This window comes from Natator depressus, chromosome 1 (assembly GCF_965152275.1).
Source record: "Natator depressus isolate rNatDep1 chromosome 1, rNatDep2.hap1, whole genome shotgun sequence".
Lineage (NCBI taxonomy): Eukaryota > Metazoa > Chordata > Testudines > Cheloniidae > Natator > Natator depressus.
Genome location: NC_134234.1, coordinates 204,634,826 through 204,657,180, shown reverse-complemented (window position 1 = coordinate 204,657,180; position 22,355 = coordinate 204,634,826). Strand labels below are relative to the sequence as shown.

At 49.2% G+C, this 22,355-nt stretch overlaps 1 protein-coding gene across 2 annotated transcripts in view; it reads right to left on the bottom strand.

Moving 5' to 3' along the window:
• Positions 1–1,521: 1,521 nt before the first annotated feature.
• WDR3 (WD repeat domain 3) overlaps positions 1,522–22,355 on the bottom strand; it is a 40,629-nt gene continuing 19,795 nt past the window's right edge. The window contains exons 12-27 of one of the 2 annotated variants that reach the window (XM_074975158.1): positions 17,699–17,792; positions 16,135–16,236; positions 15,174–15,259; positions 14,046–14,181; positions 13,045–13,101; positions 12,470–12,570; positions 11,843–11,954; positions 11,605–11,739; positions 10,048–10,098; positions 9,204–9,269; positions 8,141–8,233; positions 7,542–7,589; positions 5,461–5,504; positions 4,666–4,794; positions 3,483–3,576; positions 1,522–2,787 (exon numbers count right to left, since the gene is read on the bottom strand). In XM_074975158.1, coding sequence (XP_074831259.1) covers positions 2,632–2,787; positions 3,483–3,576; positions 4,666–4,794; positions 5,461–5,504; positions 7,542–7,589; positions 8,141–8,233; positions 9,204–9,269; positions 10,048–10,098; positions 11,605–11,739; positions 11,843–11,954; positions 12,470–12,570; positions 13,045–13,101; positions 14,046–14,181; positions 15,174–15,259; positions 16,135–16,236; positions 17,699–17,792 — 1,504 coding nt within the window. In that variant the 3' untranslated portion in view covers positions 1,522–2,631. The remainder of the gene's footprint in view (positions 2,788–3,482; positions 3,577–4,665; positions 4,795–5,460; positions 5,505–7,541; positions 7,590–8,140; positions 8,234–9,203; positions 9,270–10,047; positions 10,099–11,604; positions 11,740–11,842; positions 11,955–12,469; positions 12,571–13,044; positions 13,102–14,045; positions 14,182–15,173; positions 15,260–16,134; positions 16,237–17,698; positions 17,793–22,355) is intronic. The other variant, XM_074975167.1, reaches the window with a different exon arrangement.

The window sequence follows — 22,355 nt, the reverse complement described above, 5'->3', positions numbered from 1 at the left end:
AAGATACAACATGATGCAGTGACTAGAAGTTGAAGCTAGACAAATTCAGACTAGATATAAGGCATACATTTTTAACAATGAAAGTAATTAACCATTGGAACAATTTACCTAAGGTGGATTCTCCATCGCTGGTAATTTTTAAACCAAGACGCTTCTTTTTTTTCTTTTAAGATATGCTCTAGTTTAAAAGGGATTCTTTGGGGGGAGGTCCTTCAGCCTGTGTTATACAGGAGATCAGACTAAATGATCACAACCATCCCACCTGGACTTGGAATCTCTGACTCTATAACACTATATTCTGAGCTTGTGCTATAGCTTCCCAAAGAACAAGCAGTGTATTTCAGATTGGCAGTGCACGGATTATATATTTCAACCTAGTTTATAAAATATATTCTGTGCCTTAAAACAAATAATGGATATTTAGCACTGAGAGGTCCCTGGTCAAGATTTTCAAAACTAGGACCCCTGAAGTTAGTCCCATAAATGCTTAGGTACCTGATTTTAAGTACTGACCACCCAGCAGATTCCATGGGGATCTAGGGTGGTTGTCAGAGAACAGACACTAGACAAGACAGACCACTAGTCTGATTTGGTAATTGCTGTGTTCCTATTTTCAGAAAGTCATATGCATGTGCAAATCTAGCATTTGTATGCACAGTGCTAGTTATTTGGCCACACAGTCACTTGGGCCCACACACCACAGGTGTTCTGTGTACACAAAGTTGGGTTTGGCAGAAATGGGGGGCAGGCTAGGACTCCCTGGAAGATTCTGCTCTGAAAAGTGACCAATGTACAATTCCACATTTATCCTCCCACCAACTCCGAAGCACGTATGCTCAGTTTACATACAGAAAGAATGGCTCTCTAACTGCTCTGTAAATTCAGTCTGGATCGGAGACTCAAGCTGGCTTCTCTCTAACGTGTGTAACCACCAGTAATAAGTTCTGCAGGCAAAATGCTGCCCTCAGGTACACTGGAGTAACCTTGTTGCCTTCAGTAGGGTGTCTTAGGAGTAACTGCAAAAAGAACAGGAGTACTTGTGGCACCTTAGAGACTAACAAATTTATTTGAGCATAAGCTTTCGTGAGCTACAGCTCACTTCATCGGATGCACTCACGAAAGCTTATGCTCAAATAAATTTGTTAGTCTCTAAGGTGCCACAAAAGTCCTCCTGTTCTTTTTGCGGATACAGACTAACACGGCTGCTACTCTGAAACCTGTCATTAGGAGTAACTGAGCATCATGTAAAGACATTGGAGCTAATAAAGGGCTCCTCAATTGCAACTCCTTAAAAATCCAGTTGTTGCGTGAGCCAAGAGGGAGCCAGCTCGGGGCCCCAGGGCAGCATTTGTTCTGGAAGCCTGAAGCAGCATTTGGTTTTTCACCAAAGTACACAGACAACAGCGCAGCTCAGGGTGACGGGGGCCCCCCGCTAGCCTGTTTTATGGAAAGGATCCCGCATATTCCAGACTACAGACATCCTGACAGCAGCAGGAGCAGAGAATTGATCACTTCTGTTTATTTCAGCAACAAGCAGTGATTTAGCCCGTACATGACAAGTACAAAAATGGCATCAATTCTGGACAGTGGTAAATTCCTCATGAACTGGAGCTAGTGCAGCTGGGATTATCTGGGACATAGCGTGGTCTCCACGTGCTAACTGAACCTGATAACTCTACAGCACAGTGCAGGGCCCCTCCTCCAATCCTCTGTCCTCCAGAACGAGGCCTATCAGACTTCATAGCTGGCACCAAGGAAGTTACGAGGAGAGACAACACATTGCCTGACATCGAGCTCCAAGGAGCTGTTCTGACATTAAGGAACTGTTGTTTGTCTGTCTGTAACACTTCAAAGGGCCAGGGACGGGGAGAGCCAGGCCGTGTATCAGTCCACGGGAATTCAGTCTGACCACACAGCCTGTGTCCCGGTAAGCCACTCCCTGTTGCAACATCAGCACAAAGTCCTGCCACCTGCCCCTTTGCACATTGGCAAGTTACAGGAGCAGTTTGCAAACTACACTCAGGGCTAGTCTACACTGGCAACGCTAAAGCGCGGCTTGTGTAGTCCCGGCAGAGCGCTGGGAGAGCTCTTCCACGGCTCTACAAAAGCCACCTCCACAAGAGGCGTAGCTCCCAGCGCAGCTCCCTACACTGGCGCTTGACAGCGCTGACATGTGCCGCGCTCAGGGGGGTGTTTTTTCACACCCCTGAGTGAGAAAGTTGCAGCGCTGCAAATTGCCAGCGTAGACAAGCCCTCAGTTAAAACACTGAGAGCAAGTCATATCTCTATAGAGGAAGAAATCAAGCCATTTCTAATGGCTGCTGGTCTAAGGGATGGGCTGCAGCTTTGAGGCCAGCCTCAGATTCAGGATTCAAATGTAAACGTACCCAGCAGAGTACAGGAAGTTCCATCCAAGCCAGGGAATGGGACTCACTCCACCCCAGGTTTGTGACATGCCCTGGAGGGAATTAACACACTCTGTGCACACAAGAGCAGGAGCAGATCTGCTGGAGTCCGCTTCAGTCACTGAATCAGAGACTTTCAGGGCCCACTAGCCCTCAGAAAGGCTCCCTCGCACACATGGAGGCTGCATGAGTCCCGTGCTCTGCCCTGCATTATGGACAGCAAAAGCTAAACCATCGCGAGAACCAGCTTCTCTTTTTTCTTCCTCTTCCTCCTCTTCTCCTCAAAACGGTCAGTCGCATCAGCAAAGAAAGTCACCTCGTCCTTGGCCTCAATCTCTCTCCTCAGGAACTGCAGCCCAGCCATATTGAAGCCCAGCACATTCTGCAGAGACAGATGGTCAGTGCATTTCTGGGTATTCCTCAGCCGTGCTAGTGGCAGGGAGTCACCATCTCCCTAGCCCACAGAGACACGAATGCTTTCACCATCTCCGGGAAAGGGGCAGCCAGATGCAGCCCCACGGATTTATGCAGTGCAGCCTACAGCCAACTTCATCAACACAGCAGAATGGGCAGACCCCAGCCACAGCCCACAACAAGAGGGAGCACTGCATTCGGGGAGTTGGAGTCTCTGTTCTCCACTCCTCTGTATTAAAGAGGAGGGAGCTACAACCCCCTTTCTGAAAGTTAGCTAGCAATTAGGTGACTCAGCCCCGGTAGGACACCACCTCCCCCACTCCGGGTTACTTGTGAATCACATCAGCCCATGGCAAAGGTGAAGATGGTTTCCCTTTCATGAGAGGTTTCAGTGTCCTGTGTACAAAGTACATTCATACTGGAGAGTAAAGTCTGAACAAACCACACAGCAAAATGAAAAGGGGATGGAGCCCCTGTGTTACAACCAGGAACCAGCCTGCTGCCCCCACATGCAGCAGAAATATGACAAAGGGCCAGGCTACTGGAAGGCTGGAAAGAGTCAGACGGGGACACTGGACTTTGAGACAAAAGCAATGCCTTCTGCAACCGTCAGTACAGTCACTATGCCAGAGTCTGGGCAGGGGGGTCACTGCAGATACTCACCCTGACCTCACTGACTTTGGAAATGGTGGTTTTCTTCAGATTCTCTATCACTGTCACGAGCAGCTGATTGCTTGTGATGCGCCCAAAGTGTATCCTGAAGAACGAGACAGGCAGAGAGAGCACCCCAGTTAGATGCAGCGTCCCTTGCAGAGTGACATTCCAATAGGCCAAGGGACTTCAGTAGGAGAACAAAGTGAGGGCTTTTCTTAATTGTGTTTACGTGGTGCAGATCCCACCAAGTTGGGCACAGGAGACGGATCAGAGTGCAAACGAATGAGATCAATATTACAACAGAGGTGGACTGGAAAAGAAACGGGGGCTATTTCATAAAGTTTCTTTTTACAGCACAGCGGCTAAAGACCTAGGTGGCTGCTCTGGGTGAGCTGGATGTGAGATGGGCCATCGGCCCATGCTGGCATGAGGGAATGTCATTCCCAGCTTCGTCCGCACTTCAGAGCTCTGAAATTTCAAACACTGACACTATAGCTGGCAGCCCCGTCTGGGCCATATTAGCCAGACCCATGTTCCCTGTCCTGACCCAGCCTGGCTGCGCACACAGTCCTGACAACAGCCCCGTCACATATATTGAGAACGATGGGACCTTTCCTCCAAAATACAGGGGACACAGGACCAACTCTGCCAGGCAGGACTCCAGGGGAAGAAGAGAAAGCTCAAGTACATTCTCCACAGGCCCAAGTAAGAATGTACTTCATCCCGCAGTACCTCAGGGTCATCCAGACCTACCCCGCATGCCCATGTATCCCTTTCGAGCATGGCAGGTGCCCAGAGAAAGTAATGCACTCCTGCTACACAAGGAGAAGGGACAACAGGCATTCAGGTGAGCACAGCTGGGGGAAGTGCTGGCTCATAGCCCAGGAGATCAAAGGCCCCTCACTAGCTACAATGCAGGCAAGGAGCAGTGGGTCTGGCTGTCTACACACCACCCTGCTGCCATGTCTCAAACCAGAAGGGGCCACAGGGCATTTCAGGCCCAGACAGCCCACGGTCTCTCTGCAGAGCCTGTCTGCTAGCACTAACTGCCAGGGGGCTCGTCCACTAGGAACTGGACCAAGATACCCCTGCCTCCCTCCCCGTTTCATACATGCCACCACCCAGGCGTCAGATGCTGGTAAATGCTGGATTCAAACTAGTGAGTGAGGTGAGAGAACGACGCCTGACTCACCTGAGCAGAAAGAGGAGCGCACGGCAGAGGAGTTCCACCTCCGAGCCCCGCTGGATGTGCTCATTAAAGAGCACAAGCAGGTCAGGCACATACGAGAAGGGCAGCACCAGCAGAGACTCCTCCAACTCACTGAGGAGAGAGTGCAGAGACAGGGATGACTGACAGCAGCCATGGACAAACCACACTGCACCAACAGCCGCTGCTCTGCGGCAGAATGGGCCCCAGCGAGGCATAACATGCTGTGCAAAGCCGCTCAGCCTTGTCACGGTCCAACCTGGCAGCTCCCCTCTCTGAGGAAGGAGACTGGGAAGACTGACTGAAGAAAGCCAGGACCATTTGGATGGAATACAGTTTCTTCGACATCGCCCAGGGCAGGGAGCAAGCAGAGAGCATTTGGGTGGGAGACAGACAATCCTGCCCTGTGGGAAAGACGCTAGACAGCTCTGCCTGCCCGGAACATCTCACTGGCTTCCTTCCATTCCACTGAGTAAAAGAGCTCCTGGCCCACCTGCATGGCCAAGTTTCAGCCAACTCTCACCGCGGAGGAATGATTTTTACTCCCCACTTGCAGACACTCTACAGCCGCAGCGTGCACTCATTCCCAAAGAGGTGGCTTTCGTAATAGAATTACCCATGAAATACATTAAATGACTTCAAGTCTACCAGTGACATTCACACCAGTCTTTCTACCACTGCCCACCTCCAATATAAGTGGCCAATCCAAGACTCCAACCAGAGCCAGGCTTCATTGCTCAGTAGCAAGCCCTGCTCAGCAAGAAGCCTCATGAGACTCACCTTGACCTGACTTTCTTGAAAACTTCTAGCACATACGCCGAGGGCTGTAACAGAAGGAAACGGCATCAGCTTGGCATGTCAGGAAGTGCCCCGAGGGGAGCACTAGATCAGGGGTTTTCAAACTTTTTAGACCCTTTCCAAACAATGTAGTCTACTGCATACCCCCATCTGAGACAGGGTCATAATATTCCTACGATTAGATTACCATGTCTTACTTACAAATCTTCATGGCCTTGTCCGCCATTACAGGATTGTTCTCCCATTCCCCCCTGATGAGAGCTTGAGTCCCCCAGTTTGAAAACCACTGCACTAGATTGAATGAATCTCAAAGCATGTTACACCTCTACCCCGATATAACGCGGTAAAGCAGTGCTCCAAGGAGTGGGGCTGCTTTACTGCGTTATATCTGAATTCGTGTTACCGCAAGCAGTTCCTCTGCCCTCCCCTGAGCGCGCTGCAGCTCCGCTTCTCCTCCCTCCCAGGCTTGCCGCGCCAATCAGCTGACAAGCCTGGGAGGGGGGAGAAGCGGCGGCGGAGCGGAGGTGACCTGAGGTGGGGAGGGAGGTGGGGGGCTGCAGCAAGTAAGGGGGCGGGGGGCACAGAGGAACCGCTCCCCGCCCCAGCTCACCTCCTTGCCGCCACTGCTCCGCTTCTCCTCCCCGCCCCTTCCACACTTCCCGCGCCAAACAGCTGATTAGTGCAGGAAGCCTGGAAGGGAGTGGGGAAGAAGTGGGGCAGCAGCGGCGTGCTGGGGTGGGCAGCGGTTCCTCTCCCTACCCCGATATAACGCGGTCTCACCTATAAGACGAAGATTTTTTTGGTTCCCGAGGACCACGTTGTATCGGGGTAGAGGTGTAGTTATAAAAACACAGGAACATGCTTTTAAGAGGTGTTAAATACAATCAGAATGAACAGAGATACAGAAAGCCACCGCACTTCCCATCCGCTGACAGTTTGGGATACAAAGGGCTGCTCAGGAGATGAATGAAACAAGCTGCTTTCAAAAAACTTTAGTACTGGTGAGATTTTTGTAATAATTTAGCAGGTTGAATATAAAGTGTTTCTCCATTTTATACAAGTTCTGCAATTTAGTGGAACAAGTTTGATGCAATATGGATAAACACCATTTACACTTAAGCTGTTAAATTATATAAAAAACCTCACAAAAACTAGTTACCTAAAAAGTGTTACTAGCCCCAGCTCCTCTCATTCATCTGCTGAACAGCACCTCCTGGGTCACAAATTGCACAGCAGACTAGGCCTCCTGCAGGGAAGTAGCAGGAGAAAAAAAGGCAGCTCCATCTGAGAGAGAGATTCAAGCACCATCCACTGTCCGAAGAGAATGAAGGAGTGACAAGGGTTTCTAAAGGGTGCCTGAAAAATTCATTAGCGTGTATGTAGAGATTTTATAGACCTGTTTAACACAGGAGGAACAAATTAGGCAATGGCATAACAACTGGAATATAAATGTACACACAAGCTCAGAATGTTTCATTTCAATGCACTATTATATACAAATACACACCTTCTAGTATCTAGAAGTGAAAATTGCCCACAGGGTTACACGAGCACATCAAATGCTGTAATAGTGACATTCTATATTTACATGGAGTTTCAATTAAAATATCTTGAGAAGCCTAAACAAGAAGTGCAGAGTTTGAGTCCCACCAATCCTTTCAAAATGAGTCTGCCTAAGGCAGAGCTCTGCATTCCACTCAGGGCCACCCCACCATGGCAAGAGCAGAAAAGCGGCTGTAGGAACTGGAACTTCCATGGGTCTCCTAAAGAAAAACTGGCTTCCAGCTACTGCTGTTACATGGTTCACAGCAACACAGCAGACAGGTCTCCAGTCAGCAAGAACACTTCAACAGAGAGCAGATACTGCACCTGCCAAACCCACAGAGCATTTCTGAGCATGATCTGACCTCTCAAGTGCTCAGAGCTGACGGTCTGGGCCCAGACTCAGAGCTTGCCAGCACAATGTAATTTTGCTTCTTGAACTCATGAGCGTGAATGGACACCCCAGGACCCAGACTCCCAAGAGCAGACTGCACAGCCCATGAATTGGGCATCCCACTTACTGAAATATTTCCATAGGCCTGGAGAATGGGGTTGACAGGAAGGGGAACCTGCAGAAAGAGAACGGGTTAGAATAAGGCAGGTACATGCACACGCACACGGTTTCCAGTAAGAGACAAGCACACTGTCAGGCCTTTACCTGGAACTCCCCCCACACAGAGAGGTGGTTTTCAGTAGCCAGAGCACTGTAATTCTCAGAACACACAGGGCATTTTGTCTTACACATCTCCATTCTTTCCCACCCAGCCAGCCATCAGCCTCCCATATAACTAGAAATAATGGGATGAAGGTAAGAACGAACAGCTAGGCTGGATGGTAGGGAAAACCTCCTGGCACAGATTTCTATTAGGCAATAGAATAATCTCCCCAGGGGAAGTGGCAGAAGCCCCAGTGCAGTCCAAGACATTAAAAACCAGAAGAAAATGCACTGTTAATTGCGCACTAGGGAATGATGCTGCCCTTCTGCCAGGAGATGGATTTCACCAACCATCTCTAGCTGCCACAACTCTTTATTTGCCTGCTTAGCTTCCTCCCTGAGGAGATGGAGCTGGCTGGACACATTCACACTTCACTGGGTATATCCATGTCCAGGTGTCTTCACCTCTTTCCCAGCAGCTTTACATATGGCCTGGTGCTCCTTTAGTTTTGCAGTCTCTTCTCTGTACAGCTCGATGGCTTCCATGATCCGCTCAGCCTGTGCAGAACAAAAGCAGCACATCAGTCACATCAGGAGCTGAAAGGCCCGGTGAAAGCAGAGCTCACGTCCTGATTGGGAGGACGGGGAGCGGGGGTGGGGGAGCTCTTATTTATCAGCTTAAGAGCATTCCATGAGATTCCAAACATGGCACCACTGACCAGTTAGTATGTAGAAACCAAGTGACCTGCACTAGCCAATCAATCAACATTCAGGATTCCCCAGCTTGCGGAGGTGCTGTTTCTCTCTCAAGGTGCTCCTCTGACATCTACAGGCAATTCCAGCCTGCTGTCCAGCAGTAACTCCTCAAAGCACTCTCTTTTCAAAAAGAATACTGGGCTGGTCAGTTTTGACCATCTGTAGTTTTACTTGCTAAGGTAAGAGTAGCCAAGCCTCAGGCTGATTGCTGCAGGGGTCAGAGGGATCCCCAGGTCTCCACCCTCCCACAGCATTGTACAATTGCCAAGGGGCATTATGAGACATTTCCACCTTCTTCTGAAATATCGGGGATTGGCCAGGAGCAGGATGCCTGACTGGCTGGACCAACACACCCTGATCATGCACAGCAAAAATCTATGTTTCTGGTGGAGAGTCCCATTACCACAGAGCATGCCTGCGGAGCCAACTGGCTTAAACAAAAGAGTATGCAAAGCTTTTAATTCTGTGTTTACAAACAGGAAATAGATCCATTCACCCCTGGTGCCTGCTGGCTGGGTGGGGAATGTCCCAGAGAGGGGAGATGGCCTCAGTACCGCCCTGGGAGGCACCAACCTGGCACATTTCTGGACGGACACAAACTCCTTCTCTGGGCTGAGGTGACCCTGCTCTGCCTGATTAGGGAAAGTCTACTTCTGTGCCCTACATCTCAGATGTCTGCTCCTCAGAGCATGAGCCCTTCCAGGGAGTCTGCTGGCCTATTAGTAACACTGGAGAACAAAGGAAAGAACCAGCAACACCCACACTAACTTACCGCTTTGACAGTTTCAATGGTCTTTTTTCCTGCTAATCCAGTCTCTCCCTGGGTCTCGCCAGCCACCTGCAAGACACAAGACATGTCTCAAGCTACAGTCCTTCCCACTAGGCAGCAAAGCAGCTAATGCAGCCCCCAGGCAGCTCAACCCTCTTCCACAGTCTACATCCCTGCTGCATATTAAAGCTCAATGCCTTCCCCTGCCTCTCACGTTCTTGGCTTTCCATCAAGTTCCCTGTATTGGTGCTTTACACTGGTAATGGATTGATATAGAAATAAACTGCTTTCAGCTCAGAGTCCCAAAGCACCGAACTAGTATTAACCCTCATGGCCCCGTGAGAGAGGTGACTTTCTGGATAGGGAAAAATAGGTGAAGAGAGCTAACCAAGTTCACACAGTGAGGCTGTGACAAAGTCAGCAAAGGAACTCAAGCCTCCTGCCCTAATCACTAAACACACTGCTTCCCATCCATTACACATAACAAAGGCACTGAAGAGCCAGGCCTCGGACACTGCTGACCTAGCGTGGATTTGAACTGGTGATGTACAAAATGGAGAGAAGGCAGGAACTGTGATTCACAGACTGTAGTTACTATACTGGAATAAGGTCAGGACCCCTCGCTCTTGCAAGAAGGGCCCAGAACTCCTTAATGAGTGCCTTGGCTTTCAGTCTCCTCTAAGCCAGCATCTCCAGTGGCATGCTGCCCTGAGCTCTACACTGGGCCAGTACCAGTGAACTAGATCCTCCCAGCGTTCCTTACAGATCTCACATAAGTACAGATCCAGACAAGCTCATGAGCATTTTAGTCTACTTAATATTCTGCTGGTGAGACAGCTCTACTCACCACAGGCTGATCTTCCTTAGCCACGCTCTCCTCGTATTCAGCTTCCCTTTGCTGCAGCGAAGGAGAGAGCAATACGTTAACATGGGCAGGGAGCGCAGGTAAAACAGCGAGAGTGAAAGCGTTCAGCTTCCTCCCAGGAACGCTGTGGCTTCGTGTGAACCTTGCCGCCCAATCTCAAATCTGGGACATCCCTGGCAGGGTGCCCAGTGCAGGCTCCCAGGTTTGTTTTCCTCCAATGGCCCAGCATGAGCTCAAGATGCCAACACCAAGGGTTTGACTTGCACAATCACACCAGTGCTCACCACAGCAGGGCTGAATGAGTGACAGCTCCGGCATCTGCTAGGCAGGCGGGAAACAAGTGTGCAGGCTGGGCACACGGGCAGCCCAAAGAGATCGCTAGCATCAGCTAGTCAAGCCGAAATTAAGACAATCCAGATACATCTGCTCCCTCCTGAGACATCAGCCCATCCTGCTGGAAGGAGCAGTCCCAGCAGGGCACTGACTGGCACCTCACACACTAGCATGGCCCTAGCACTGTTTAATCCATCCTCTGGTGTCCAGAGCTGTGGCTTCCCCACGGAAGGGCCAACTCACTGTTCTTGAGCACATGGAAGAGATGTATGATAAGCTCCCCTAAGAAAAGGGCATCTACCTCCCTCTGGCAGGTTTATATATCATCCTATAGCCACCAGCATTTCTAATGGGCAGTTCGGGGTATTGAGGTCCTAAGGGTCACAGCAAAATCCCCACAGAAGAGTCAGGCCAGACATCACTGACTCAGGTTTCCTCCTCTGCACATGCTGTCAGGCACTCTCTCCTCCACTGGCTCTTTGGGGAGTGCTTTGATGAAGAGGTGAACCCTGAAGCACAAGTTCAAGAGGCAAGGTAGACCTCTGCCAGCTCCCCTTAGCCATGGGCCTACTATTGAGAAGGTGCTGCCCTCAACTCTCTCAGTCCTGTGTCTGTTAGTTGCAGTGATGACCACAGCAGCCATGGCAGGCCCAGGTGGAGAGGAGCTTGCATGGGCCTCTCACACTAAGGAACGGAGCAACCTGTGCACACGACATCTAATTAACAAACTCCCCATTGCTGTCACTGATGGAAAGTGCCCCAAACACCAGGGAGGGCAGAAAGTTAAAGAGGGGCCTGCAGAGCTTAGAAAGACCTGAAGGACAAAACAAAAGGAGAAGATGAAGCCAGTACTCCTGGGGAAAACAAAACATCTGTTTGGAGGGAAACCTGGGGAGCAGCACAGCAGAGAGTCTGCAGTGCAGTATAGCAGGGAAAGAGAAAGGAAAAGACAGCCAGCGCAATCTTGAGCCACCTGAAGATCATGCTGGAGGCAACTGTGCCTTTCTCTGCAGTACCAGCAATCCCCCGGAATACTCCAGTCACTTCCGGACATCTCGCTCCCAGACACAGGTAAACAGTGAGCTGAGATCTCTTAGGTGCGTAAGATCCTCTGAAGATTAAGAAGGGGGCATTTAGTGGCTCAGGAGAAACTAGGGGTGGAATTGTCTCTCGTAGGAGACCACAAGGAAAGATTAATGCTCTTACCATCTCCCTTTCCTCTTCCAGGATTAGTGGCTCCCTTGTCCTTTCCCAAAGGCGCAGGGATTTATCATGAGATGAAGACACGATGTAGTCTCCGCTCGGACTGAGTGCCAAGCACCACACCTCCTGGTGGTGTCCCTACAGGTCAGAGGGAAGAGATGAGACATAACCCCCACCAATTCTCCCAGTCATTAGGGGAAAAGAGCTGCCCAGGCCTCAGTCACTCTCTGAAACCCTTTACCTCCAGGGTCTGGATGTGCTCAAACTTATCCGCATCCCACTGCTTAATCTTGTGGTCCTTCCCGGCCGTGAAGAAGAGATGGGACTTGTGGACAAACTGGAGGGTCATCACACTGAAGAGTGAGAGAAAGGGATCGCCATCACACAGGCAGAAAAGGAGACAGTGAAATATCTGAAGCCAACACCCTTTCTACAGCAGCCCCCTCTCTGCCTGCCCCGTGGTAGCACTCTCTGGACATTGCAGGGACTCCAGGAGGTAGGGGGAAGAGATTTACCAGACTACGACATCAACTGTACCAGCCTCTGCTGCCTTCCGCTCTCCTGCATGCTCTACCCCAGCGGAGCTCAGCCAAGCTCCACAGCAGGGCACAAGCACCAAACAATGAGCTGAAGAGCACCAAGGCTCAGCGCTGAGGAAGCGGGGAGAGCTAGAGCACCACAGACCAGTGCTTCAGAACCACTGCTCAGGAAGGTGCGCCTGTCTGCTCTGGTGCCTACGCAGTGCCACACACAGGAGGCCAGGGGCCCACATCCCACCCCTGCAGGAGCACTGGAGAGACGTCACTGCCAGGGCAAAGATCAGTGGATCTGCAGGGAGGAGTCTGCCGCCCACCACACCAGGGCCTACCTGTCATCGTGAGCAAAGAGAGACCGGTGACAGTCGCCGAAGTCCAAGCCCCAGATCTTCACATTCCTATCAGCAGAGCCAGTTGCAATTAGGGCCCCGTCCTACACCAAGCAAGGCAGAGAGAAGGGGCATGACTGACCCGGAAGGGATGACAATGATCTCTGAGCTGGCCACTAGGACTGAAAAGTACATGACTAATGAGCAGGGGCCCAAGAAACAAGTCTCCGTCCACCAGGAAAGGACATACAGCTGTATTACATCCCAAAGCAGCCAATGGGGGACTGGGAAATGTTGGGGCGAACTCGACAGAAACTTTCCCCCACCCAAAATTCACTTGCGGGTTCTTGTCATGACCTAATCCCACAATCCTTTGCAGCCAACAAAGGACTGTTGAATGGGTGAGGATTAGTTTGGGTCCTATCAAGTTTGGGTGGTTTTTAAGTCCAGATGAGAATCACCATTCTAGAGGGCCCTGCCTAGCTCTATTCCCAAGCAAGGCTGTGGTCAGTTTTTAAGGCCACAAACATCGGCAGAATTCCAGAAGATCTTTTGTGAGCAGCCCCCACTTCACTCACATAGGAGATATCCATACAGAGCACCGGCAGCTTGTGTCCATACAGAGACAGGAAAAACTGGAAAGAAAGAGGAAATGGATCTATTTAGAAACACTGGGCACAGCACTTTGAAAGCCTGCTGCTCTGTCCCGAAATCCCCTACATTCAGAGGTGCCTGCGCTTCCAAACACCTTCACAGTGAAGGTTAGCAGCTGGCCTATGATTACAGGGAAGATGGCAGGCAGCTGATACTGTTAGAAACAGTACCCAAGATCACTGACAGATCAGAGAGGAGAGAGCACCCGTTCCTTGGCTTCCTTTGTGTATTTGTCAGCATTTTATGTGCAGCTCCTAACCATCATATGCTGGTCTGTTTCACTGTGGGAAAGTGTTTCACTGTTTCACAAGGACCATCTAACTGCCAGGCACTATTCACAAGAAGGGAGTGTGCTCTCACATGCAGGGAGGCTCTCCTTCCCACACTGGCTTCAGAGTTTGGCGCCAGTGTGTTGACTGGAGGAGAGCTGTCAAAGGTGCTCTAGCCCCACCCCCAAATCTCTTCACAGACACAGGGAGGAGGAGCAAGGGAAAGATGGGAAGGGGGCCCACAAGGCTCCTGCACTGAGTGGGGAGGGCACCACTGGCCTTGCCCTCCTGTGCAGCTGGATGTTTGTAGCCTGGGGAGGGCCTGATTTCCCCCCCCCAATTTAAATACAGATTTCCCACTGAATTCTGGCCAGTGTTTGGTGGGATTTTGGTCAGTAAATAGGGACCAGAACCAGAAGTCAGCAGACTTCCCCATTTGTTATTACTGGCCAGCTAATTACTACATGTCCCCTCCAACTCTCCCCAGCCTTACATTACTGCTTCAGGTACCATTCCCATGTAACAACAGTGACTGCACCAGGTAAGCCTGTAGCTCTGCTCCAGCAACCAAGCCACACCTTTTCAGGCAATTGCCTCACTGCCCCCCACACCAACTCTCACCCCAACCCCTCCATGCAACCCAGGCAAGAGGCCACCTTCAACGTGTCAGTGTAGAATATTTTCACAGTGCAATCCAATAAGGAGATGGCCAGCAGCTTCTGGTTGGGGCTGTAACGCACACAGAGAACGTCCTCATCCAGCTGCAAGATGCGCGTCTGCTTCACGGAGAGCCTAGCAACGGCCAAGAGGAAAATAGCATCATTGTCCTTGCACACAGAGCGCCAAGGGTGCAAACACAAACCCACAAGCTTATTCCAATACACAGCCACCTTCCTTGGCTCTTGGAATGAAGGACTGAAATGAGCCACAAGCTGTGCACATATGGATTTCACTGCCCAATCTCTCACTCACCTATATGGAGAATCTGACTGAGAAGAAGTTACAGGGAAGCTGGAAACCAGTGACCCAAAAGTGACTTGAATTCAACACGGCAGGGAATAGATTCACAGAATGCAGCAAGCAGCACAAGGCCACTCAATCTCAGTTTGGGAAATTAAGGGAGTATGGTGCAATGAAATGAAGCAATTAAAATACGGAAGGGGGCTGGGGAATCCCATGAGAGATTGTGAGTAGGACTCAACAAATCCTCAGCAACACAAGACTGCAAAGAACATGGAAGCAGGGCTGGCCAGAAAACAATTCTGCTTCATGAAAAGTCTTGGGCTTTCAAAAATTTGTTTTCAGTCCGATGCAGAACGAAAACAAGAATGTGCAAAATTTCTCCTGAACAAATGAGAGAGACCCTTCCCCAGAACACCTGATTGCCTGGTCAGGGCACTCACCTGGGATGTGGGAAACCCAGGGTCAGATCCTGCTCTGCCTGATTTGGAGCAGGGACTTTGAGTGATGCGCTCTAAAACCTAGCAGTTAGGTAATTCAAGCCTGGATCTCCAACATGCCCGGTGAGAGTGCTCTAAACGCTAAGCTGCAGAATGGATCACTGAGATGCTGTCTCACTCAGTACCATCCTGAACCTGAGAAACCTTCCCGATAAAGAAGTTTGCCAGAACAGATATTTGTTTCCACACATTTCAGTTTAGTCACACACACACAGAGCACATGTTACCAAAGGCATCCAGGAACAAAACTAAGGCCAAACCATTAAGCAGGGAGAAGGAATGCAGAGATGGAATGCTGCCTCCAGAGAGGCTTTTTTCTCTCACCTCTTTTGTGTGCCATTCTCGTCCTTCACCAGCTCAAACTCCCAAAACTTGACACATTTATCAGCACCTCCTGTTACAAAGCCACGCTGAAGGAGAAAGAAGTTTAAAATTTAAGCACGTGAGAGCACTTTCACTGCACTCAGGAAGAATAATACACCCAAAGCAAGGTCCTTACACTTGAAGAGCCTTTAGCTCTTCAGTTCCAGACCAGAATTTAAGTTCATAAGACCTTAAGACCCAGCCTAGCTCTTAAGTTCCTACAACATGAAGGTTAAGAGCAGATTACACTGACCATTGGTTCAGTTAGAACACAGAACTTTTATTTACTGTGCAGAAGACACAAACACATTTGGATTTCAAAGGCTTTGGCAGACAGGGGATTTTTTCAGGTGGAATGAACTTAAGATGGTGGAGTGGGCAGGATAAATCAAGATGTAGCCTATACCAGCAGGTTGTCTAGTGTACTGACAACCTCCGGAGCAACTTGACTGATTTGCTGTAGATAGTGGATGTGTGTATGCTCGTTGTGTAGGATGAAAACCCATTTGACCATATTATTGCACCTAGAACACTTTATCAACCACACAGAAATGGTCTGCTTGTAGAATCGCATTTCCAGGGGGCATATTTACACCACTGGGATCAGTTATAAAGTCTTCCTAATGCTCTAGGATCTGCAGATGAGAAGTGTTCCAGAAAGACAATGAGCTGTGACTGTTTTGAAAACAAAGAAAATGACATCCCACACTAGAACAGCAGAGGGCTATTGGTGTACTACCAAGACAGGTTTAGGTGTGCAGAACTGAACAGCAGAATGTTTTATAATGCCGAACAAAAGTGCGGAGGTGAGAAACACCCCCCACATCAAAACCCTGCAATGCCAACTTCTGCATCCTCAAAGCCACCCCTGAGACACAGGCTTCCTGAGAGCAGCGCAGACCTACCACTAAAAGAAAGTTACCTGGTCGGGTGAAAGAGAGATGGACCACAGGGCCCCATCGTGCGCTGCAAGTGTCTCCAGCAGACTCCCAGAGGCCAAATCATACAGCTGCAGCTTCCCTGTCTGGGGAGACAAATTAACAGAGAGCAAGTCAGCAACTTTATTCTGTCTCTAGTACATGCCAAGACAGGTTGAGATGCAGTGAACAGGTCCAAAGCCCAGTCTGCAGGCCTGAGCCGCAAACAAGGTGTGATAACTTGAAGCATAGAGTCCCAGAGACAGAAGGATTTGTGATTAAAGGAGCAAGGATCCCAGTGGAGAACAAGGTAGCCAGTAGGAGAGGAGCCCAGCTAAATTAAAGAGACATAACAGGGAGGGGGAACATGGGAGCTCTCAGATCAAAATGAAGTGTGAGGGGAACATCCTGGTGCCAAGGCAGAATCCTACTGGAGAAATGCACCAGCTCCATCTATGGACTCAGCACAGAGGACATATTTCTGACCTGCAGCATCCCCAGCTGTCCCTGGCCTGGAAACTCTACACGCAGCTCTACTGATACACCTCACTCCTGACCTGCTGCACTCCCGTCTCGGCCCGCAAAGCAGTAAATGGGCACTAGACACAGCCAATCACCAAGGACCCTGTTTACACTAGGGACATTTTCAAAAACATCCCACCATTGCTAACACCAGCCAGCTCAACCCACACGAGCTACACCTAGGGCAGAAAGGGCACCAACTGCCACAGGCACTTTCAGCACTAAGTGAATCAGACATGCTCTGAAAAGGGCTACAGGGCAGTGGTAAGATCACCAGGGACAGCCCATTTTCATTAAGGCTGCCAGCGTTGCTAACACAAGTGGAGCTGAACCAGTACTAGCAATGGTGGAAGTTTTTAGGAAGGTTCCCTAGCCCAGTGGTTTTCAAACTTTTTTTCTAATGACCCAGTTGAAGAAAATTGTTGATCCCCACGACCCAACGGAGCTGGGGATGAGGGCTGCGGTGATGAGGAGTTTGGAATGCAGGAGGGGGCTCCGAGTTTGGGGGGGCTCAGGGCTAGGGCAGGGGGTTGGGGTGCGGGAGGGGGTCAGGGCTCTGGGGTGGGGCCAGGGATGAGAGGTTTGGGGTACAGGAAGGGGCTCTGGGTTGGGGGGAGGAGGCTCAGGGCTGGGGCAGAGAGTTGGGGTGCCGTCTTACCTCGGGCAGCTCCTAGGCAGCAGCGCAGCAGGGGTGCTAAGGCAGGCTTCCTTCCGGGAACCAGCCAATGGGAGTGCAGAGCCAGTGCTCGGGGCGGGGGCTGCGCACGAAGCCCCGTGGCCCCCCCATGTAGGAGCTGGACCTGCTGCTGGCTGCTTCCAGGGCGCAGTGCGGTGTCAGAACAGGTAGGGACTAGCCTGCCTTAGCTGGGCAGCACCGCCGACCAGGTCTTTTAATGGCCCGGTCAGTGGTGCTGACCAGAGCCATCGTGACCCAGTGCCTTCCATTTCACGACCCAGTACTGGGTCGCAACCCACAGTTTGAAAACCACTACCCTAGCCTAGGCAGGGGCTGGGTCTCAAGGGGAGCTCCAGGAGGGAGCCAGTTACCTTAGTTCCTATGATGACCTGCCGATCTCCCGGGACGAAGAGTGAGCAGAGCGCATATTCACACCCCATGGTCCGGATACACTGCAGGGTCGACCTGTGGGTACAAGCAGCATGCGAGATTCCATCGTTGTGTACAGACCTTGCCCCTTTAAATGAGCTGTGTTGCTAAAAGGCCTTTCATACCAATTGGCCTCTCTCTCATGCACTGTACAGGAGGCCAGAGATTACAACACCACTGAGGGGGACAAATCCATCTCAGAGCCTGGCCCTCCAGCTCGAATGCTGCTACCCCAGCACAGCACTGAAAAGGTTTCCCTATAAGCCAACTGGGAACACAGTCAGCCCCCAGCTCATTCTTGTCAAGAGGGACAGAGAACAGCCCAAGGCAGCAACAGGGTACTTCTGCCAGGAAGGAGTACCAAACTGTGGGGTATTATGAGCCTGGCAGGGCACATGCTGAGCCCAGCAGGCTTGTGAGAGATTGCACTGGCTGGGGTAGGACAAGTGCCACGTAGAATCAAAGCCTCAGTGCACAGTTTAGCCCATAGGAAGGTTAACTGCCCACCCAAGTACCTCTATGATGCTAGATCCAAACAGAAAATCTATGGGATCCCCAAACCTTCTCCCTATATGAGAGAGAGAACTGGGAGATTGCTACCTCTCCCTCACAAAATAACTGAAAACTGCTGGCTCAGAGAGGGGGGAGCAGGGTGGGAGGAGTTCTCAGAGGATAGCCATGTCCCAGGGGAGTAGCATTTGAGGAGTCAGTGATGGTGAGAGAGCTCTGCAATAGCATTGTGGGTTAGAACAGTGACCCAAACAGTCCAATGTCCTTTCTCCAACAGTGGCTGGCATCAGATACTTCAGAGAAGGTACAAGAAAACCCAAGGCTATGTCCATGGGTGAAGTTTCTCCCTAGCCCCCCGCAGTTAGTGGTTGGTTTATGTCAGAAAACACAGGATTAGAATCCCACATGGAAAAATAATCAGCACATGTGATTTTTTTCACCCCACAACTGGCAGGTACTCTATAAGAAAGAGCCCGCAATTGGAGGAAAACAGCACGTCAGCAACACCACTGCTAGCCCTTCCTCTGCCTGCACCTCTTGGAACACTCCACGAGACAGGCATCCTGACCCCGGAAACTTCAACACAGGTTCTGGTCTTGACTTGCTGGGAATGCCGCCTGCATATCCCCACCAAAGAAAGCCAGGCAGGGAGAACCACCTGGTACGAGAAGTGTCTGTTGGTGGAGTCCCTCAGGAAGCTGGTAAAAGAGCTGCAAGAGGTGGCAAGGACTTCATCGACAGGATGCACACAGACACATCCAGGATGGAGGATGCTAGACAACCTCAGATAACTACAGCAGCACCAGAAGAGGAAAGAGAACTGGCTACGCTACAGGAAGGAGACTGGTCGAGCCCACATCCGAAATGCAACGGAAAGACTGCTGAGGATCATCCGTCCCTCTGACCACTAACCCATGCTGCTCATCCATCTGGGCCCTAATGATATTGCCAGGTATGACCCTGAGCAGATCAGCTGTGATTACAGTGCTTTGGGAGCAAGGGTGAAGGAGATGAGGTCCCAGAGGTTGTTCTTGTCCTTCTTCCCAGTTGAGGGTAAAGGCCCAGGCATGGACATGCACAGTCTGGAGAGGAATGCAGGGCTGTGCAGATGGTGTTGAGGGGAGGGCTTTGGCTTCCTTCACCACTGGATGCTGTTCCGGGGAGGACGACTACTGGGAAGAGATGGGGTCCACCTGACCCAAGTATCTCCGCATGCTGACTCACCAACCTAGTAAGGAAGCCTTTAAACTAGGTTCAAAGGGGGTAGGTGACAATCGCCTACAGGTGAGCATAAAGAAGGGCAACCTTAAGAGGGCTGGATGTTGGGTGGGGAGACATGAAAAATTACAAAAGAGTCATAGGAGCAACAAGAGGGAAATCAGTGGGGGAATCTGTTCAACATCTTAGATGTCCTTACACAAATGCAAGGAGTATGGGGAACAAACAGGAAGAACTGGAAGTATTAATACATAAGCTAAATGATTACTTAATTGCATCACAGAGACTTGGTGGGATAAATCTTATCACTGCAATATTGGTATAGAAGGGTACAGCTTGTTCAGGAAGGACAGATGGGGGGGAAAAAAGGGAAGACTATGTTAATTATACATCAAGAATAAATACACTTGTTCTGAGGTCCAGAAGGAGGTGAGAGGCAAAGTCTCTGGGTAAAGATAAAAGGGGGAAAAAAATAAGGGTGACTTAAAGGGCTCTACTTTAGACCACCAAATCTGGAAGAAGTGGATGAGGCATTTCTAGAACAGAAATATCCAAAACACAAGATCTGGTAGTAATGGGGGACTTTAACTACCCAGATATCTGTTGGAGAAGTAATATGACAAAACACAATTTCCAAACAGCAGGTGGAATGTATAGGGGACAACTTTTTGTTTCAGAAAATGGAAGTAGTAACCAGAAGGGCAGCCATTTTAGACTTGATTCTGACCAACAGGAAGGAATTGATTGCAAATCTGAAGATGGAAGCCAATTTCAGTGAAAGTGATCGTGAAATAATAGATTATATTATTCCAAGGCAAGGAATCAGTGAGAGCAGCAGAACAAGGACAAAGCAGACTTGAACAGCCTCAGAGAGCTGGTAGATAAGATGCCATGGGAAGAAAATCTAAGTGATAACAGAGTTTGGGAGAGTTAGCCGTTTCTCAAGGAAACAATATTAAAGGCACAACTGTAAACTCTCCCAATGCAAAGGATAAATAGGAACAATAGTAGGAGGCCAATATGGCTCCATCAGCGACCTGAAAATCAAAAAGGAATCCTACAAAATGTGGAAATATGGATGAATTGCTAAGGAGTAGTACAAAAAGAACGGCACAAGCATGTAGGGACAAAATCAGGAAGTCTAAGGAACAAAATGAGTTACACCTAGTAAGGGACATAAAAGGCAATTAGAAGAGGTTCCTTAAATACATTAGGAACAAGAGAAAGATGAAAGAAAGTTTAGGTCTCCTACTTAGCAGGGCAGGGGAACTAATAACTGATGGCATTAAAAAGACTGAGGTGTTTAACACCTATTTTGCTTCACACTTCACTAAAAAGATTAATGGTGCCAGAATCTCAACACAATAAATATTAACAAGGGGAAATAAATGTAAACCAAAATAGGCAAAGAATACGTTAAAAATATTTAGAACATAAGAACGGCCATATGGGTTAGACCAATGGTCCATCTAGCCCAGTATGCTGTTTTAGATAAATAAAATGTATTCAAGTCAACAGTGCCTGATGAAATTCATTGTAGGGTACTTAAGGAACAAGCTGAAGCAATCTCAGAACTGTTAGCAGTTATCTCTGAGAACTCATGAGGTCCCAGAGTACTGGAGAAGGGCCAATATAGTACTTATATTTAAAAGGGAATCCAGAGAATTATAGACCAGTCAGCATAAGTTTGATACCTGGAAAGATACTGGAACGAATTATTAAACAATCACATTTGTAAGCACTTACAGAATAATAGGGTTATAAAGAATAGCCAGCATGGATTTATCAAGAATAAATCATTCCAAACCACCCTAATTTCCTTCCCTGACAGGGTTACTGGCCTAGTGGATGGGGGGAAGCTATAGACATGACACAACTGGATTTTAGTAATGCCTTTGATACAGTCCCACATGACATTCTCACAAGCAGACTAGTGACATGTGGTCGAGATGAAATTAGTAGAAGGTGGGTCCAAAACTGATCGGGCCAGGGAAGCTAATGATCCAACCACGGACTAAATTCGGTGATGGATACTGGTCATGTGCCACATGAAGAATGTTGTGCATACACTAAGAAAAAAATTGAAAGACCATACTCAGAGTAGTTATCAATGGTTGGCTATCAGACAGAGAGTATCTAGTGGAGTCCCACAGGGGTCAGTCCTATTCAATATTTTCATTAATGACTTGGCTAATGGAATGGAGTGAACACCTATAAAATCTGCAGATGACACCAAACTAGGAGGGGTTGCAAGCACTCTGGAGGACAGGATTAGAATTCAAAACAAAGTTAACAAATTAGAGAATTGGTCTGAAATCAACAAGATGAAATTCAACAAAGTACTACACTTAGGAAGGAAAAATCAAAATGGGGAATAACTAGCTAGGTGGTAGTACTGTTGAAAAGGATCTGAGGGTTATAGTGGTTCACAAATTAAATACGAGCCAACAATGTGATGCAGATGCGAAAAAGGCAAATGTCATTCTGGGCTGTATTAACAGGAGTGTTGTACGTAAGACATGGGAGCTAACTGTCCCCTCTATTCGACACTGGTGAGGCCTCAGCTGGAGTCCTCTGTCTAGTACTGGGCATCACACTTAAGGAAAGATGTGGATAATTGGAAAAAGAGTCCAGAGGACAGCAATGAAAGCGATAAAAGCTTTCGACCTGACCTGTGAGGAAAGGTTAGAAAAAGCAGCCTGTTTTGTCTTGAGAAAAGACAACTGAAGGGGGACCTGATAACAGTCTTCAGATATGTCAAGCACTATTATCAATTAAGATGGTGACCAATTGCTCTCCATGTCCACTGAAGGTAGGACAAGTAGTAATGGGCTTAATCTGCAGCAAGGGAAATTTCGGTTAAATATTAAC